Source organism: Somniosus microcephalus, chromosome 4, assembly GCF_052327205.1.
Source record: "Somniosus microcephalus isolate GS21.2 chromosome 4, FLI_Smic_1.0, whole genome shotgun sequence".
Classification (NCBI taxonomy): Eukaryota; Metazoa; Chordata; class Chondrichthyes; order Squaliformes; family Somniosidae; genus Somniosus; species Somniosus microcephalus.
The window spans coordinates 210,059,779-210,080,166 of NC_140990.1; the positions used below are offsets into that span (position 1 = coordinate 210,059,779).

At 47.7% G+C, this 20,388-nt stretch overlaps 1 protein-coding gene across 1 annotated transcript in view; it reads right to left on the reverse strand.

Annotated features, from left to right (window-relative positions):
* LOC147120193 (voltage-gated delayed rectifier potassium channel KCNH8-like) overlaps nt 1–20,388 on the reverse strand; it is a 569,368-nt gene that overhangs the window by 108,890 nt on the left and 440,090 nt on the right. The window contains exon 3 of the mRNA XM_085984214.1: nt 6,848–6,982. Within this exon, the coding sequence (XP_085840340.1) occupies nt 6,848–6,982 (135 nt within the window). The remainder of the gene's footprint in view (nt 1–6,847; nt 6,983–20,388) is intronic.

Consider the following 20,388-nt stretch of genomic DNA (forward strand, 5'->3'; position numbering starts at 1 on the left):
CACCCCCACAACTCTCACATCCCCACCCAGTCTCTACTCTCTCCTCTCTCCATCACTACAAATCTCATACAAACAGCCCAATTCCAAACTGTCACGCCGCATGCTCAGTCAGCTATGTCCAACTCTAAGTCTCGAGCCAACACAACAGCAAGATACACTCTGTCCACTCAGTTAGATAAGTCATTATATCATGGCTTGAATCAGGCAAGCTATCAATTGGTCTTCGTAGCCCCAGGCTAAAAGGGAAAATGGGCAGGAACACTTCCAATGACCTTGCTGTAAGTGAGCGTGTGCAGATATCAGTTGAAACAAATCAAGCTCAGCTGTGATGGCCCCATGATATGAATTCACTACCACATGTAATTGTGGCAAATAGCATAGATGTATTTAAGGGAAAGCTAGATAAACACATGAGGGAGAAAGAAATAGAAGACTAGTGATAGGGATAGTGAAGGGGGTGGGAGAAGGCTCATGTGGTGTATAAACACTGGCATAGAGCAGTTGGGCTGATTAGCCTATTTTTGTGCTGTAAATTCTATGTAATTCTACCTAATGATGGAATAGCGTCCAATACTCAAGCTAAGGTTCACGTGAATAATGTTCACTTGGCCGAAGTACTAAAAGGCGTCTAACATTCTTGGGATGGCATTCCTAGAATGGTAAACATGAGTAAAAGGGAAGATAAATTGAATAAAAAACACAATTCTGTTCAATTCTATGAACTGATTCCACACATATTAGAACGTGGTGAGCTTTTCTTAGCTTTAAATTTGATATCTTAGACATACTATAATTCATTAATAACATTGCCAATCAATATAGCAGGCTATATGTGGTGCAACATGTAAGTTACACCGATTCAATCTTGGATTAAAGTTCTATTTTCTAAAGGAAAGGCACATTCCAAATTTTCATTACTTTCTTCAAATTTGTTTCAAATGTTAAAATGAATTTTGAAGTCCAATCATTCCTTTCTCAAATTCAGAACGTACCACTTAAGTTGGGGAAAACAATCTGAATTGCTCATCATATATTCTGGAGGTAAATTTATAACATGGTGTGGAAGGAAAATCAGAGAATCACAGAATTTACAGCACAGGAGGAGGCATTCGGCCCATCTTGTCCGTGCCAGCCAACAAAGAGCTATCCAGCCTAATCCCACTTTCCAGCTCTTGGTCCGTATCCTTGTAGGTTACGGCATTCAAGTACATATCCAAGTACTTTTAAATGTGATGAGGGTTTCTGCCTCTACCACCCTTTCAGGCAGTGAGTTCCAGACCCCCACCACTCTCTGGGTGAAAACATTTCTCCTCAAATCCCCTCTAAACTTCTGACCAATTACTTTAACTCTATGCCCCCTGGTTATCGAACCCTCTGCTAAGGGAAATAGGTCCTTCCTATCCACTCTATCGAGGCCCCTCATAATTTTATACACCTCAATTAAATCTCCCCTCAGCCTCCTCTGTTCCAAAGAAAACAACCCCAGCCTATCCAATCTTTCCTCATAGCTAAAATTCTCCAGTCCTGGCAACATCCTCGTAAATCTCCTCTGTACCCTCTCTTGTGCAATCACATCTTTCCTGTAATATGGTGACCATAACTGTATGCTGTACTCTAGTTGTGGCCTAACTAGTGTTTTATACAGTTCAAGTATAACCTCCCTGCTCTTATATTCTATGCCTTGGCAAATAAAGGCAAGTATCCCATAAGCCTTCTTAACCACCTTATCTACCTGTCCTGCTACTTTCAGGAATCTGTGGGCGTGCACTCCAAGGTCCCTCTGATCCTCTTCACTTCTCAGTGTCCTACTATTTATTGTATACTCCCTTGCCTTGTTAGCCCTCCCCAAATGCATTACCTCACACTCTCCGGATTGAATTCCATTTGCCACTGTTCTGCCCACCTGACCAGTCCATTGATATCTTCCCGCAGTCTACAGCTTTCTTCTTCATTATCAACCACACGGCCAATTTTTGTATCATATGCAAACTTCATAATCATACTTCCTACATTCAAGTCCAAATCATTGATATATTCCACAAAAAGCAAAGGATCCAGTACTGAGCCCTGCAGAACCCCACTGGAAACCGCCTTCCAGTTACAAAAACACTAGTCGACCATTACCCTTTGTTTCTTGCCTTTGAGCCAATTTTGGATCCAACTTGTCACTTTGCCTTGGATCCCATGGGCTTTCACTTTCGTGACCAGTCTGCCATGCGGGCCTTGCTAAAATCCATATAGACTACATCAAACGCACTACCCTCATCAACCCTCTGCTGCTGGGAAATATCATAGAATCACAGAATGGTTACACCACAGTAGGAGCCATTCGGCCCGTCGAGCCCGTGCCGGCTCTCTGCAAGAGCACTTCGGCTAGTCCCACTCCCCCGCCCTTTCCCCGTAGCTCTGCAGATTTTTTCCTTCAGGTACTTATCTAACTCCCTTTTGAAATGGTGTGGAGATGCCGGAGTTGGACTGGGGTGGACAAATGTAAGAAGTCACACAACAGCAGGTTATAGTCCAACAGCTTTATTTGAAATCACAAGCTTTCGGAGCGCTGCTCCTTCTTCAGGTGAAGTGGAGAAATGCATAAAGACACAGCTTATATAGTCAGAGAATCATGTCAGATGTTTACAGGTAATCTTTCCAACTGCCATTTATCACACCTCGGCAGAGAGATAATCACAGCAATCAAAGGTGTGAATGGTGTCCAAACAGGTCAGTCAGGAAAACATTACATCAAAGAACAATGAGGTGGGGTCACAAGGGGTCAAATATTGCAGATGCTGGGGTCTGTATGAAAAACAAAAAAAGACAAAAAACATTTTTTTTGCTGGAAATCACAGCAGGTCCGGCCGCATCTGTGTACCCACCAGGTACATGGTACATACTCATGTGACTCGGCCAACGTTGTCTACTTCATACGTTGCAGGAAAGGATGCCCCGGAGCATGGTACATCAGCGAGACCATGCAGACACTGCGACAACGGATGAACGGACACCGCGCAACAATCACCAGGCAGGAGTGTTCCCTCCCAGTCGGGGAACACTTCAGCAGTCAAGGACATTCAGCCTCCGATCTTCGGGTAAGCATTCTCCAAGGCGGCCTTCGAGACACACGACAATGCAAAATTGTCGAGCAGAAACTGATAGCCAAGTTCCGCACCCATGAGGATGGCCTCAACCGAGATCTTGGGTTCATGTCACGCTACATGTAACCCCACCTGACGCAGAGTCATCCAGACTCGAGTCGACATTGGCTTGTTCTCTCTACGCAGATGCGGCTGGACCTGCTGTGATTTCCAGCAAAAAAATGTTTTTTGTCTGTTTTTTTGTTTTTCATACAGACCCCAGCATCTGCAATATTTGACCCCTTCAATCAAATCAAATCAAATCAAATCAACTTTTATTGTTCTTTGATGTAATGTTTTCCTGACTGACCTGTTTGGACACCATTCACACCTTTGATTGCTGTGATTATCTCTCTGCTGAGGTGTGATAAATGGCAGTTGGAAAGATTACCTGTAAACATCTGACATGATTCTCTGACTATATAAGCTGTGTCTTTATGCATTTCTCCACTTCACCTGAAGAAGGAGCAGCGCTCCGAAAGCTTGTGATTTCAGATAAAGCTGTTGGACTATAACCTGGTGTGTGACTTCTTACATTTGTCCCTTTTGAATGCCACGATTGAGTCTGCCTCCACCACCCTTTCAGGCAGTGCATTCCAGATCCTAACCACTCACGGCATAAAAAAGTTTTTCCCCATGTCGCCTTTGGTTCTTTTGCCAATCACCTTAAATCTGTGTCCTCTGGTTCTCGACCCGCCAACGGGAACAGTTTCTCTCTACCTACTCTGTCTAGACCCATATGAAGAGATATATTATGTACTGCTTGTTTCTGACAGCAATGAGATGCTAGTTCAAATGCAGAATTACCTACAGCACTTTTACAAAGCAAGCTGCAATTGTATGTAAGGATAAGCATCATTTAAAAAAAATGTATTTTCTGGATCGGCCTTATCGACAATTTATACCGATAATTGTGGCAGTCTCTGTGCCACTATTGCCGACAGCAACTTACACCGAAGCACATTACAAGTACAGTACTGGCATGCATTGGGGGAATCATCGGCAATCAGGTGCGGCAGCCCGCAGAAGTGACCACGCAGGGAATTCCTAAGACTTAGGTTAGAATTAGGGGATGGGGGAAGGGGTGACAGACTGGAGGGCACGTTAACTCATGCCTTCCAGTCTCTAAGTAGCGGTCATTCAGGGCCTGCAGGATGTGGCTAGAGCCATGGAGCCAGCCATTCAGCAGATGCCTGTGGCCGCAGATTCAGCGCCCAGTGGGCTGGTGTTGGTCGCAGTCAAAGCAATAGATGCTGTTGACTCTCAGGACGTCAGAAGTGATTGCTGAGTGACCAGATTACTGTTAACTTTTGTTTGTGTTGAATTGCTGACTCTGGCCCGTTTCTTCTTGGCCACAACTGTACAGAGGTTCCATGTGCTCTTTGACTTTTGTACATTTCTTTAAGACAGTTGCACTATGTTCCTGAAACCTGCAATTACTGTGAACTGTTTGATGATTAGTCTGTTGTGAGTCATTGATGCAGCTCAGTTTGTCTAAAGAAAGCTATTTATTCATGAAGCACATGACTTAAAAAGCTTTAATGGGAGAAAGCTTTTAGATCAACAATTCTTTGAACAGCTTGGAACTTTGAACTGTGTAACTGATGCCGGCCTTCTGTCAATGGCTCATCTGTCTAAAGGATCACAAAGAATTAAAATAGAAAATATTTATAACTAAGGCAGTTCACCTGCTGCTCACCAATGTAGAAGGGTCTGAACCTCACCTCAGTAATGTGATATTGACCAGATAATTTGATTTTTAGTGATGTTGGTTGAGAGCTAAATATTGGCCAGGACACTGGGAAGAACTCCCCTGCTCTTCTTCGAAATAGTGCCGTGGGATCTTTTAGGTCTACTCAAGAGGGCAGACTGGGCCTCGGTTTAACATCGCACCCAAATGACAGATCATTTGCTAATTTATGCAATAATCAGTAATTATGAGATATGGTGGTTTCTTTCAGTTTGCTTTAGGAACTTGGGAAGGAATTTCCCCAAAAATGAAACAACAAAATACTGCAGATGCTGGCAATCTGAGACAAAATAAAAGAAAATGCTGGAAACACTCAGCAGGGGAGGCACAGCATTTTAGGAGAGAGGAAAATAAATTAATGTTTCAGGGTTTATCCCCTCTCCCATTGCGTGGTTGAAGGTGGATCAAAGGTGTGCGTGGTTACTCTCTCTCTAGATGGGTCAGGTTTGATGGGCCTGAGAGTGTTTTTGTCACCTTATTTTTGCATGTTTGTATAGATCCATTATGTATGAACTTGCCCTGTAGTATAAACAGTACAGGTGCAGCAGTAAAAGAACCAGGTTAGATTACAGGATGACCTCTAAACACATGCTGGCAGCAGGTCCATGATGTATAGAAGTCCGCCCAGATATACGGATACTAAAAATGTTGGCCTGATCTTCAGTGGGCCCAACTTCAATAAAAAAGTTATCCTTAAGTAAACTTCTCTGATCTACGAAGTCTCTTATCAATTATTTCAGAGCTGTCTTTTTGTAGTTGAAATGAAAGAGAACACAACTGCACCTTATTTCATTTAATCAATCCAAACTAACCTTTCAAAGGAAATATACTCACTCTCTGGGGGGCAGATATGTATGCCAATGCATGCCAATCCATGATGATGTTACTCACTAACCTTTTGGAAAAGCCACAATCCCAACCAGTATGTTGCTATCACAGGTACCAAGCAGTGCCTGAGGAATGAGGCCAGGAGTAAGAATGCACAACTCATCTACTTAACCACCTTATGGGCTGGATTTTACCAGCCCTGAGGAGGCGGGACTGCCGGGAAAATGGCAGAAACTGGGAGCGGGTACCAACCCGCCTCCGTGCCATCTTCCCAGGAGGCGGGTCCCCTAGTCGCGCAGGGACCCGTCTCCTCGAGGCGGGAAGGGGATTCGATCCAATTAACTGCCTGTTACCAGGTAGTTAACAGGCAGTTTTGAGGCTTTTCCCCATTTTACGCCTGCAATTGCTGGCTTCCCAATGGCTGCGCACCTCGCCAGGGTCAGCGAGGTGAGCAGTGGGTCTGCGGGGGTGAGAGGGGTCGAAATGTCAGCTGTAGAGGTGAGTGATGGGTGCAAGTGTGGACAGGTAAGTTTGAGAGGCGAGTGTAAATTGTTGGAAAAAGTTTCCTTACCTTTGCTTCTTTCTGCAGGCTTCAACTGTTGAGGATTCGGGGGTGCCTCATCTCAACGGCAGCGATGACAGAATGGCTGCTGCATTCTCAGATACAGCAGCCATCTGCTTTCTGCCGAGGAGAGATGTCTAGGTGAGCCTTTGTGCAAAGGCTTACCTTAGAACAGAGATCGTCAGTGTTTGACAGCTTCTCAAAGCGTCATACGCTGACGTCATCTGTCACCGGCTTTCCCTTAATTGGCCGGCTTAACAAGGCCAATCAAGGGAAAATAGCGTGGGTTGGTCTGACGTCGCTGAGGGCGGGACTGAAACCGAAAACCAGAAGTCCCGCCTCCAGCACGTCTCCATTGACAAAATCCAGCCCTTTGTCTTAGATGGCCACCACTTGACATCCATTAAAACTATTGTTGGTGATAATTATTCTACACTAACCATGCCATTTAGAGCCTCAAGCTCCTTTAAGTAAATAAAACTAGTACAATGGACTGGGACAGTGAAGTATTTCCCATGTTACACATTCAGTACTTTGTAGATAAGTCAGTGCGACTTTATCAAAAACATTCTTTACCTGGATCTTTTGTGCTGTCTGGTGACAAATTGTTCTTGCTATCAGTGATGTCCTTATGCGAAGCCAGGAACAGTACAACCTCTCCCTTTTCATTCTTAATTGGAACAATATCTAGCAGACACCAAAAGGATTCACCTGAAAAATCAAGAAATAGACGTCGGTATTATTAATAGAAAAGTTCGACATGTAAGCCTAGATTACGGTAATACTGGTTGTAACACATTAACTAACACCAATCAGAAAATCTATGCCAAAAGTCCCCAATTCCTCTTGCAATTATAGTGAATAAAGGACATTAGGAGGTTAAGACTTCCACTGTCTGCTAGGTGTAGCAAAATCATGAACACATTTATAAATTGATATACTATGCATAACATCATGCTACTCACACACATGCTCTTAGCTTACACTCCCTCGGCACTCTCCTCTGAGTGGAGGTGTGTTTGAATGATGGGCCTGACATTATGGTGGTGTTGGCAGTGTATGCTCAGCGTACGCTGTTGGAAGCCTTCTGAAAGGCCCCGGCGTTTCCGGGTTTCTGTGTGGGCTGCGCATGCGCGAAAACCTGGAACTTGCGATCTGTCAAGTTTCACATTGACAGATCCTTCGCATCCGCTGCAAAAACGCTTTTGCTGGTGCAGAGTTGGGCTATTTGCCCAACTACTGCCCAGCGAATGCCTACGAAATCCTTATGCCTGATAAAAGCATAAGGCCTTCTTTTACCAGCGTAAGGGTTAAAATAAATGTTAAAATAAATTTTTTAACATGATTAAAACATACACATACATTTAAAATTAAAATTAGTTTAGGTAAATTTTGGCCTGTTTTAAAATGTTAGAATTTATTTTTCAATAAATTAAATTTTTATTTTAAATGCTTAATTAAAGGGTCTTTAAATTAATTTTGAACATGGGAACACTAATTTTTATTTAAATGGTGTGAATTTTTATTTATTTGGGGATTTCTAATATGCTTATGGGGATTCCGTACGTAAATGGAATCCTCATAAGCATCATAGGAATCCCCCTTTTTGATTGGTTGACTGGGCCCACGTGATCCCAGGGACACTTGCAAACCGCGTGCACCCCTAGGATACAAGGGCCTTTACGCAGGCAACCGCCTGCAGGCCCGAGAAGGGAACTCTCCGTAGCTGTGGAGTCAGGAGATAAGTATGGAAATAGTTCACAGGCCAGAGGTGTACTCCGGAGATACGCCTCCGACCGCAAATTCAGGGCCGATGTAACAAGCATCAGTTATCACCTCTCTTCCCAGATGGCTCACTGATATTGGCAAATTTGCCCAAATCCAAATGAAGCCCAAATGGCAAAAGAGGAATTATAGCTCTGACTGGTGTTCCACTCCACCAACCACTGGTTACATGGATGGGATGATTTTTATGTTTCTACTTGATTGCAGGCCACGTTTGGTTGTGGCAATTAAACCCTTTATCGTTCCTCTGCTATTGAGATGGAGTTCTCCAGTGTAACACACTAGTGATCGGTCTGGCAGCTGGTCTCTGGCAGCTGGTTGGAAAATTAATGAAAAGCATGAAAACAATCTAGTTAGCCACAGCCAGCATTGATTCAGAAGGGGAAGATCCTGACTGACCAAACAACAACTTGTATTTATATAGTGCCTTTAATGTAGTAAAATGTCCCAAGGTGCTTCACAGGAACGTCATCAGACAAAATTTGACACCAAGTTAAACAAAGAGATATTAGGACATATAGGTTTTAAGGAACGACTTAAAGAAGGAAAGAGAGGTAGAGAGGTGAAGAGGTTTAGGGAGGGAATTCCAGAGCTTAGGGTCTCGGCAGCTGAAGGCATAGCCGCCAATGGTGGAGTGAAGGAAATTGGGGATGCGCAAAAGGTCGGAATTGGAGGATCCTGACTGGCCAAAGAGAGGATCTTGACTGAACAACCTCCTTGATTTCTTTTAGGAAGTGACAACCCAAGCAAACTGTGGTAAGCCCCATAACATGGTGTAACTTGACTTCCAAAACATTTTTACAAACATCGGAAAATGATGGGCAGGAAAAGACCATCAAGCCTGCCCCACACAGTCATGATGCCCGAGGCACCTCCAAGCCACCAGTAGCCATGTAATCTCCTGGGAGAGGCAACATTTTGATAAAATTCCACATGAAAGGCTATTAATTAAACTGAAAGTGGGGATTCAAGGTAATCATGGGAATGGATTAAAAAATGGGTGAAAAATAGAAATTCTTCAAAGAATGATCAATGTGTAGAATAAACTTCCAGATAAAGTAATGGAAGCAAAAACCCTGGATCATGTAAGAAGCAATTGGATGCTACAATGGGGGGATTGGGGGTGGGGACACATTAGGATCTCTCTGTATGGATGAATTAATATGGGTGGAATGGACTTCCTCATTTGTAGTTATCTTATGAACTTGTGAATTCAAATTTCAGTCAACCTCAGGACCTTCTGGCAGAGTGTCCAGTGCACCACCCCATGGGTACGCAAACTCTCTGGAGGGAGGGGGGGATGAATTTCTTTGGGGGTTATCTTGCTTCACCAGTGTAACTTTAGCCAAACAGCAGTGGAAACCATGGAAACTGGTGTAAAAGATGCTTTGGTTGTTTCCCCAGAGTTGCCACAGCTCTTCCCCTGAAGTTATTGCTTAGTGTTTAATGAGGTTAAAACTGACACTCCTATGGTCATTTGTGATTGCTGGCCATTAAGTAGGTTCAAGTAGTTTCACTAGTAGTATTTCTGAATACAAATGGTTCAGAAAAATTATGTTTAATATTAGCATTTTTTCTGTCTAATTCTGCTGAAGCAGCAAGTGCTGATTATAGAATCAGCAGAATTGGCTCAGGGAAATGCTGAGTCTGACCATGTGGCAGAGCTGAATTAACATATATGGTTGAAATAACAGGATTACTGGGTTGTCCTTCACAGAATCATAGAAATTTACGGTACAATTTACACCATTCAGCTCATCGTGTCTGTGCCAACTGAAAAAGTGTTATCTTTTCCAGCCTAATCCCACTTGGTCCGTAGACTTGTAGGTTACAGCACTTCAAGTACATATCCAAGTACGTTTTAAATGCGATGAGAGTTTCTGCCTCTACCACCCTTTCAGGCAGTGAGTTCGAGACCCCCACCACCGTCTGGGTGAAAAAAGTTCTCCTCAGCTCTCCTCTAATCCTTCGACCAATTACTTTAAATCTCTGCCTCCTGGTTATTGACCTCACTGCTAAGGGAAATAGATCATTCCTATCCACTCTATCTAGGCCCCTCATAATTTTAGACACCTCGATTAAATCTCCCCTCTGCCTCCTCTGTTCCAAAGAAAACAAACCCAGCCTATCCACTCTTTCCTCGTAATTAAAATTCTCCAGTCCTGACAACATCCTCATAAATCTCCTCCGTACCCTCTCTAGTGCAGTCACATCTTTCCTGTAATGTGCTGACCAGAACTGTACGCAGTACTCTAGCTGTGGCCTAACTAGTGTTTTATACAGTTCAAGCATAACCTTCCTGCGCTTATATTTTATGCCTCAGCTAATAAAGGAAAGTATCCCGTGTGCCTTCATAAGCACCTTATCAACCTGCCCTGCTACCTTCAGGGACCTGTGGACATGCACTCCAAGGTCCCTCTATACTTCTCAGCATCCTACCATTGATTGTGTATTCCTTTGCCTTGTTAACCCTACCCAAATGCATTACCTTACACTTTTCTGGATTGAATTCCATTTGCCACCGTTCTGCCCACCTGCCCAGTCCATAGATATCTTGCTGCAGTCTACAGCTTTCTTCCTCACTATCAACCACACGGCCAATTTTTGTAGCATTTGTAAACTTGTTAATCATGCCCCCTACATTAAACTCTAAATCACTGATATATACCACAAGAAGCAAGGGATCTAGTACTGAGCCCTGGAGATCTCCACTGGAAACAGCTTTCTAGTCACAAAAACACCTGTCGACCATTATACTTTGCTTCCTGCCACTGAGCCAATTTTGGATCCAACTTGTCACTTTTCCTTAGAATCCATAAGCTTATACTTTTCTGACCCGTCTGTCATGTGGGATCTTGTCAAAAGCCTTGCTAAAATCCACAAACGCGTTATCCTCATCGACCCTCCTTGTTACCTCCTCAAAAAATTCAATCAGGTTAGTCAGGCACGATCTTCCCTTAACAAATCCATGCTAACTGTCCTTAATTAATCCATGCCTTTCTAAATGACGATTCATACTGTCCCTCAGAATTTTTCCAATAATTTTCCCACCACCAAGGTTAGGCTGACTGGCCTGTAATTATTCGGTCTATTCCTTTCTCCCTTTTTAAACAACGGTACAACGCTAGCAGTCCTCTGGTACCACACCTATAGCCAGAGAGGATTGGAAAATGATGGTCAGAGCCTCCGCTATTTCCTCCCTTCCTTCTCTTACCAGCCTGGGATACATTTCATCCGGGCCTGGCGATTTATCTACTTTCAAAGATGCTAAACCACTTAATATTTCCTCTCTCACTATGTTTTTCTCATCTAATATTTCACACTCCTTCTCCTTAACTATAATGTCTGCATCATCCCTCTCTTTTGTGAAGACCGACGAAAAGTATTCATTAAGAACCATACCCACGTCATCCGCCTCAACACACAGGTTACCTTTTTGGTCTCTAATAGGCCCTACTCATTCTTTAGTTATCCTCTTTGGGTTTTCCTTGATTTTACTTGTGATGTTAATTCAATTCCCTCAAGACACAATGGGGGTTATTTTAACCTAACTTGCTGGCTGGGAAACCCATGGCAATGGGTGGAACACTGGTTTTACACTCCACCCAATATTATTCTTCATTGACTGTTGGCTAAGGCAGCCTATAGCTACAGCATTAAGGTGCTGAACTTTCAACAAGGGAAGTTAAATTGGACACCTCATCATCACTGAGGCTTCCTCAGGAGGAAGTTTGATTGGCTGATTTGAGACATCTTGAGGAGGAGAGAAGAAAATCTGTTTGAGGAGAGTCTTCCAAACTGTTCAATCGTGCCATGAATATGCCAGTTCTGACAAAGGGTCATCAACCTGAAACATTAACTCTCTTTCTCTCTCCACAGATGCTGCCTGACCTGCTGAGTGTTTCCAGCATTTTCTGTTTTTATTCCAGATTTCCAGCATTCACAGTATTTTGCTTTTGTATTCAATCATGCCTCTTGATGCATCAACCTGGGTGTGTTGGTTTCATATATGACTGGTGTTTCTCACTTTGAGGACTAATGAGGGCAGCTTGAGTGCAGTGTGGGAAGAGGAAGAACTTGACTTTTACTTCAACACTTCCTTCTGTTCCCTTGCTGTCCTCCTCAAAAAATTCACTCTTCCTCTCCTGTAGGTCCTGATGCAGTTTTCAATGGCATGGATGACTCTCCGGTATCTCACAATTGCTTCAGGTGCAAGCTCAGGCAACGAGTATTTGATAGCAGGCCATTTGCCCATGGGAGGCAAGATTGATCCTACACTCAACACATTTGGAATCACCAGTTGTTCTCTGCACCAATTTGTTCTGCAGTATCATTACACAGACTATCCCATCTTGTCTGCAGCTATGTATTACGTATTTACTAAATTTATTTCAATTCTACAGGAGAGAACCAAGCACCAGCTAATTCACACACACAGAGCAAACTCATCCTGATCCTACAATCTGATTAACATACTGGTTTGTGCACGAGAACATAAGAGAATTCTTTTAAATTAATATTTCAGTGATTAATGTAGCAGATGACAGGTCAAAAGTTCCCAACATACCAGCTGTCACACAACAAATATATGCCTCATGCTGTGAGTTCACACAAGGTCACTAAAGCAGGTAAACAGCAGGAGACAGTTTTTTTTAAATCGCTTACACCGGTCAGTTTTCCTCCAGTTTCAAGATAAAGACTGCGCACAAACCATTAAAGATCACGATTTCAGAATAAACTTCATGCCTAACTAAGTCTTTAGAGCTAAAGGAGGTTACAGTTTTCGGTGAATATCGGCTGTCCTCTTAGAATATCATTAAGTAAAGTGACGGAACTGTAGGGCAGGTTGGCCAGCATCTGGCTGAGAAAGATAGGTCAATAATTTCTGTGGGACCCATCATCGGAAGTATTCTTTCTGATGAAGGGCCAGATTTGAAATGATTTACCTATCGATCTCTGTCTTGAATATACTCAATGACTGAGCCTCCACAGCTCTCTGGGGTAGAGAATTCCAAATATTCACCACCCTCTGAGTGAAGAAATTTCTCCTCGTCTCAGTCCTAAATGGCCGACCCCTTATTCTGAGACTGTGACCCCTGGTTCTCGACTCCTCAGCCAGGGGAAACATTCTCCCTGCATCTACCCTGTCAAGCCCTGTAAGAATTTTGTATGTTTTAATGAGATCACCTCTCATTCTTCTAAACTCTGGAGAATATAGGCCTAGTCTACTCAATCTCTCCTCATAGGACAATCCCCCCATCCCAGAAACCAGTCTGGTGAACCTTCGTTGCACTCCCTCTATGGCAAGCATATCCTTCCTAAGGTTAGGAGACCAAAACTGTACACAATACTGCAGGTGTGGTCTCACCAGGGCCCTATATAATTGCAGTAAGACGTCTTTACTCTTATATTCAAATCCTCTTGTAATAAAGGCCAACATACCATTTGCTTTCTCTTATGTTCATTAATAAATAGACATTCTTATTATGAACACAGCTAGCTTTTGCTAGACACTTTTAATGAGTACATGTGGACGAGGTACAGTATCTGTAGAGGCATCCATCTTGACTGCTGCCTTGTGGGTAGCCTAGTGCCTCATGGGTAATGTAGTCTTAATATACATACAGCTGGGTAGTGTAGTCTTATATACATACAGCTATATACAGCTCTACACAGCTCTACGGCTCCACCTAGTGTCCACTATAGAATGACATGTTATTGATCATTACACTTTCCTAATTGCTTGCTGTACCTGCATGTTAACTTTCAGTGATTCGTGTACAAGGACACCCAGGTCCCTCTGAACAACAACATTTCCCAATCTCTCACCATTTGAAAAATACTCTGCTTTCTATTTTTCCTACCAAAGTGGATAACTTCACATTTCTCCACATTATATTCCATTTGTCATGTTCTTGCCCATTCACTTAGCCTGTTTATATCCCCATGAAGCCTCCTTGCATCCTCCTCACAACTTACATTCCCACCTAGACATAGTGGAAAGATTTCCTCAGAGTGCTATTTCTAGTGAAATCACGTGATTTTGCTTAGTACAGGTAGACTATCCTTTATCCGAAAACCTCGGGACCAGCCGTGTTTCGGTTTTCGGAAAATTTCGGATTTCGGAAGGTATTTTATAAGACTGGGAAATTTGTCGGGGGTGGGTCGGCGGGGGTCCGCGGGGGGGTCGGCGGGGGGTCGGGGGTCGTCGGGGTCGGTGGTGGGGGTCGGCGTCGGCGGGGGGGTTCGGCGGGAGTCGGGGTCGGCGGGGGTCCGCGGGGGGTCGGCGGGGGGGTTGGCGGGGGTCCGCAGGGGGGTCCGCGGGGGGGTCGGCGGGGGTCGGGGTCGGCGGGGGGGTCCGCGGGGGGTCGTCGGCGGGGGTCGGGGTCGTGCGCCACTCTGGTCATGTCGTGCGCACGACTTACGCTGAACGAAAAAACCTTCGGTTTTTAGAGGGTTTCGGTTTTCGGAAGTTCGGATAAAAGGTAGTCTAACTGTATTGAAATCTTCCTCCAATAGTACTGAATGTTAATGCATTCGTATGAAACTCCTTTGAAATTTTAACAATTTTGTTGAAGTAGCAGGCAAAGCAAGATCACAGGGACCTAATAGTAATATCGTGCAGTGTGATTTCAACTCATCCATTGTTCAAACCTTACAGTGCGTCCTGGTGCTTTCTTTAAGGAGCGTTAGAAACAAAAGTACGACAGTATGTTATAAAATTAAAACTTAGAACATTGGGGGCAAATGATATATTGGAGTCAGCACTAACCTGTCTTCTTTAATCTTTTTAGCTGTGAGTTCTACTTTGCATTTCCTAATGTCTGCTCAAAAATCTAGAACACATTATAAAAAAAGAACCTCGATGGCATGATACTAATGAATTTTATTAAGTTTCATGGGACTTGACCCTACAAAATTCAGCATTTGATACATAATAAAGGATTTTATCGTCTTAAAGAATAAAATATAAGAAGCGTTCCATTCACAAGGGATCTCAGTATTTAACTGAAGCGATGGATTCCCATGTTCCTGTTCTCTGACTAAGATAAATGAGTCAAACTGTCTAATTTCATCCAAATCTCTGAAGTCTACCAGTGATTTCTCGCAAATTATATAAACTCAGGTATGCAAGGTATGTGAAAGTACAAAAATTAGTGAGATTGTTGAGGCTGCCGTGGAACACGAATGGAGGCCGAACCGATCTGAGGAACACATGGCGTTTATTACATTCTCTTGAGAGATGGCTGCCCCAGCTCTTTCTGCTAAACCCGAAAACAGAATGAGGGCGACGCCCACGCTTTTGAGTACACACTGAGGACGACGCCCGCTCCTTTGTCATGCCTTAAAGGCAGCATGCTTCTTAAAGGCAAGGTGCCCGATTTATTGTCCACGGACGGAAAAGTGTATTGCGCCCGTTTAGGTGGCGATCCGCCACACAGCTCCCTTCAGAATCCGCTTAGGAGGTGTGGACGAGACGGTGCGGCGGTCTGATGGGCCGGCCGGAGCGGCTCTTGTAGGACGCCGGTGGACGTGGAATGGCTGGGCGTGGAGCAGCCGGGTGTACTGGCTTGAGGGCAGGTTGGCCGCATGGCGGTGGACGAGCTACTGGGACCTGCTCACCGGGCTCCGAGTGTGCTGGCTTGAGTCGGTCAACCGACACTTTTTCAGTCCTGTCGCCCACTTGTAGGTCGAAAAATTTGTCCCCAGCCTGTAGCACTTTGTAGGGCCCGTCGTACGGGGGTTGAAGGGGTCCGCGGTGGGCGTCGTGCCGGACGAAAATGAACCGTGCCTGGTGCAGGCTTAGCGGGACGTGTGAGGTGGATTCGCCGTGCCGGGCAATGGGCACCGGGGCGAACTGTAGCGCCGGTGAGGTGAAGTCGTGGCGTTGCTGGTCGGCTGACCAGGGTGTCGTGGCGGTGGGCAGGAACTCGCCGGGTACGCGCAGTGGCTGGCCGTAAACGAGCTCTGCTGCCGATGCGTGGAGGTCTTCTTTAACCGTGGAGCGCAGGCCGAGGAGGACCCACGGGAGTCGGTCAGTCCAGGCGCCATCCTGGAGGCTGGCTCGAAGAGATGCCTTCAAGGATCTGTGGAACCGCTCACACAGTCCGTTGGCTTGGGGGTGGTACACTGTGGTGCGGTGAATGGTCACCCCGAGATTGCGTGCGATGGCGGTCCAGAGTTCAGAGGTAAATTGCGGACCTCTGTCCGACGTCATGTCGGAGCGGACGCCGAACCGTGCGACCCAGGTGCTGACGAAGGCTCTGGCGATGTCGGCGGTGGTGGTAGAGGTCAGTGGAATTGCCTCAGGCCAGCACGTGGTGCGGTCGACGATCATCAGCAAGTGCGTGTGGCCTTGCGACGGCGGCAGGGGCCCGACGATGTCCACGTGGATGTGGTCGAATCTACGTGAAGGGACGGTGAACTCCTTGAGGGGTGCTTTCGTGTGTTGCTGCACCTTGGCCCGTTGGCAGGCTAGGCAGGAGTTGGCCCAAGTATGCACATCCTTGCGAAGGCCGCGCCAGACAAAGCGGTTGGCTACCAATTTGATGGATGCGCGGGCGCCGGGGTGGGAGAGGTTGTGGAAAATCTCGAATACCTGGCGGCGCCAGGACGCTGGGACGACGGGCCGAGGTTGAGATAGGGATATGTCGCACTTGACCGTGACTGCGGTCGGGCCGCAGGCGACGTCGGCCAGACGTAGCCCTGGTAGGTTGGTAGGTGCGGAGGGCAGATCAGGGTCCGTGAGCTGGTCTGCTGCGAGTTGAGCGTAGTCGACTGCCAGGTGTGCGGCGTGGATGGCGGGGCGGGAGAGGCAGTCGGCTACCACGTTGTCTCGGCCAGAGACGTGTTGGATGTCCGTGGTGAACTCGGACACTGCCACGAGCTGGCGCTGCTGCCTGGCGGACCAGGGGTCGGTTGTCTTTGCCATTGCGAATGTCAGGGGTTTGTGGTCGACAAACGCAGTGAAGGGGTGGCCCTCCAGCAAAAAACGAAAATGGCGGACCGCCAGGTACAGCGTGAGGAGCTCGCGGTCGAAGGTGCTGTACTTGACCTCCGGGGGGCGTAGTTGGTGGCTGAAGAAGGCAAGTGGTTGCCAGGCGCTGTTGACCCATTGCTCGTACACGGCGCCGACCGCGTGGTCGGAGGCGTCCGTGGTGAGTGCTACTCTGGCATTGGGCCGTGGGTGCGCGAGCAGGGTGGCATCGGCGAGTGCGGTCTTGGTGGAGTTGAAGGCGGCTGATACGTCGCCGTCCATTCGACCGCCATCTTGCCGCTCCTGCCCCGGAGGGCTTCATACAGGGGCCTCATGAGGGACGCCGCTTTGGCGATGAAGCGGTTGTAGAAATTCACCATCCCGAGGAACTCCTGGAGTCCTTTGATGGTGGTGGGGCGGGGAAATTGTTGGACGACCTGCACCTTGGTGGGCAGGGGAATGGCCCCAGCATGGGTGATGTGGTGGCTGAGGAAGTCGATCTTGTCCAGGCCGAACTGGCACTTGGCTGGGCTGAGGATGAGCCCGTGGTCGCTGAGGCACCCGAACAGGATGCGAAGGTGTTCGAGGTGTTCCTGCTTGGAGGAACTGGCTACCAGGATGTCATCCAGGTAGATGAACAGGAACTTCAGGTCCCGAAGGACCAAGTCCATGAGCCGTTGGAATTCCTGGGCCGCATTTTTGAGGCCGAAGGGCATCCGCAGGAACTCGAAAAGCCCGAAGGGGGTGATTACGGCCGTCTTGGGGACGTCCGCGGGGTGGACGGGGACTTGGTGGTAGCCGCGCACCAGGTCGACTTTGGAAAAGACTGAGCGGCCGGCCAGTCTAGCCGAGAAGTCCTGAATGTGCGGCACGGGGTACCGGTCAGGGGTGGTGGCGTCGTTGAGGCGGCGGTAATCCCCGCAGGGGCGCCAACCCCCACCTAGTTTGGGGGCAATGTGGAGTGGGGAGGCCCAGGGACTGTTGGAGCGGCGGATGATGCCGAGCTGTTCCATAGTGGCAAACTCGGTCCGCGAGATCTCCAGTTTGGCCGGGTCCAGCCTGCGGGCGTGGGCGTACACTGGGGGGCCTGTGGTGGGGATGAAGTGTTCCACCCCGTGTTTGGCGACCTCCGCGGAGAAGGTCGGGTTGGTGAGGGCCGGGAATTCGGCCAGGAGTGCCGAGTAGTCATCCGTGGCCCGGGCGTGGCACTGTGACGCCATGTCGGCGGGTTGACGGGGGGCCATGGCGCCCAGGATGGGGGACATGGTGTTCCTGTCCACGAGGCGGTGTCGAGGGATGTCTACCAGTAGGCCGTGGACGCACAGAAAGTCTGCGCCGATGAGAGGGGAGAGTACCTTGGCAGTGATGAACTCCCATCGGTAGCGGCGACCAGCGAGGTCGAGGGTGACTGTGCGGGTGCCGTACGTCCAGATGTCCGAGCCGTTAGCGGCAGCCAGCGCCTGTCCTCGTTCGCCCTTTTGGATGTCGAGGGCGGAGGCCGGGATGATGCTGTGCTGAGCTCCAGTGTCGCACAGGAACCGGCGGCCGGTTTTGTCATCCGTGACGTACAGCAGGGAGCCCGCGTGGCCCAAGGCCATCGCGGGGGCTGGTACGGGGGCGGACTTGAAGGAGCAGGGAGGTGTGCACCATTGTGCCCTGGCGCCGAACCGTGCGTGGTAGTAACAGTAGCCCGGGTTTGTGGGGCGCGAAGGCCCTGTGGGCCCCGTGGCTGGGCCTTGTGGCCGCGTGGTGGCCGGTGAGGGGCGCGCCCAGGCTGTGGCTGCCAGGTCCGGAGCGACGTCGCGGCTGGAGTGAGCGGACAGCAGCTTGTCGGCCTCGTCGGCCAGGGCTTCTAGGTCCGTGAGGCCGGGCGCCACGATCGCTGGGCGGATGCTGGGAGGTAGCTGGCGGATGAACAGCGTGCGGAAGAGGGACCCGGGTGGGCTCTCGTCGGTGAGTGAGAGCATGTGGGAGAGGAGGTCTGACGGTGAGGCGTCACCGAGGCCTGGAAGGTCGAGGAGGCGGCAGTTTCGCTGGTATGTCGAGGTCGTAAATTTTTTAAGGAGCGCGGCCTTAAGATGTGCATACTTGCCCTCCTCTGGTGAGTTCTGCAGCATTATCCAGACCTTCGTGACTGTGGAGCTACCGAGTGATGCGACGAGGTAGTCATACTTCGTCCCATCTGTGGTGATGTGTCGCAGCCGGAATCAGGACTCAGCTTGGAGGAACCAGGCTTCGGGCTGGTTTTCCCAAAACTCCGGCAGTTTCACGGAAACTGCGTTCGTGTCCGCCATTGCAGTGCTCGGAATACGTTCTGAGCGTTGGGGTCACCAATGTTGAGGCTGCCACGGAACACGAATGGAGGCCGAACTGATCTGAGGAACACATGGCGTTTATTACATTCTCGAGAGATGGCTGCCCCAGCTCTTCTCTCTGCTAAACCCGAAAATAGAATGAGGGCGACGCCCGCGCTTTTGAGTACACACTGAGGGCGACGCCCGCTCCTTTGTCATGCCTTAAAGGCAGCATGCTTCTTAAAGGCAAGGTGCCCGATTTATTGTCCACGGACGGTGTGGTAAACCACTGTTTGTATTCCACTGTGTACTTGCCTGTACATGCCTCGGCTGACTCCTCCCACGAGTCCAGGTATAAAGGTGACTGCTCCACAGTCCCTCTGTATTCTGTACCGGTCGACCACTCGAGGCGCACCTTCATTCTCTTGTTAATAAAAGCCTGTTAGTTACTCACTTAATCCCAGTCTTTTGAGTTATTGATAGCGCATCAATTTTATTAACAAGATTTTTATAATGGAGAAGATCCTCACACCAGCATGCCTGGACTTAGATCATCGGGAGGCGGACTCATCCACCAAGTTTACTCACTGGCTTAGGTGTTTTGAAAAATTCCTGATCGCCTCCGCTGCAACGGTCAAATTGGACGAGGACAAACTGGATGTCCTGACCTCCAAAGTGAACCACCGAGTATACTCGGTCATCCAGGACGCGACCTCGTACGTGGATGCTATCAAGCTCCTCAAGGACCAGTACACGCGCCCAGTGAATGAGGTGTACGCTAGGCACCTCCTGGGGAGTCGTAAACAACAACCTGGGGAATCGACCGAGGAATACCTTCAGGCACTGTCTGTGCTTGGCCGGGCCTGTGGTTGTAAGGATGTAAAGGCCGCCGTGTATACAGAGGAACATATCCGGGACGCTTTTGTAGCAGGCCACAGGTCCAATTACACCCGACAGCGACTGTTGGAGCAGAGTGACCTCGATCTCAACAAGGCCTCTGAACTCGCACTATCATTGGACGCAGCCTACCGGGGCATGGATGCCTACTCCTCTGCACCGTG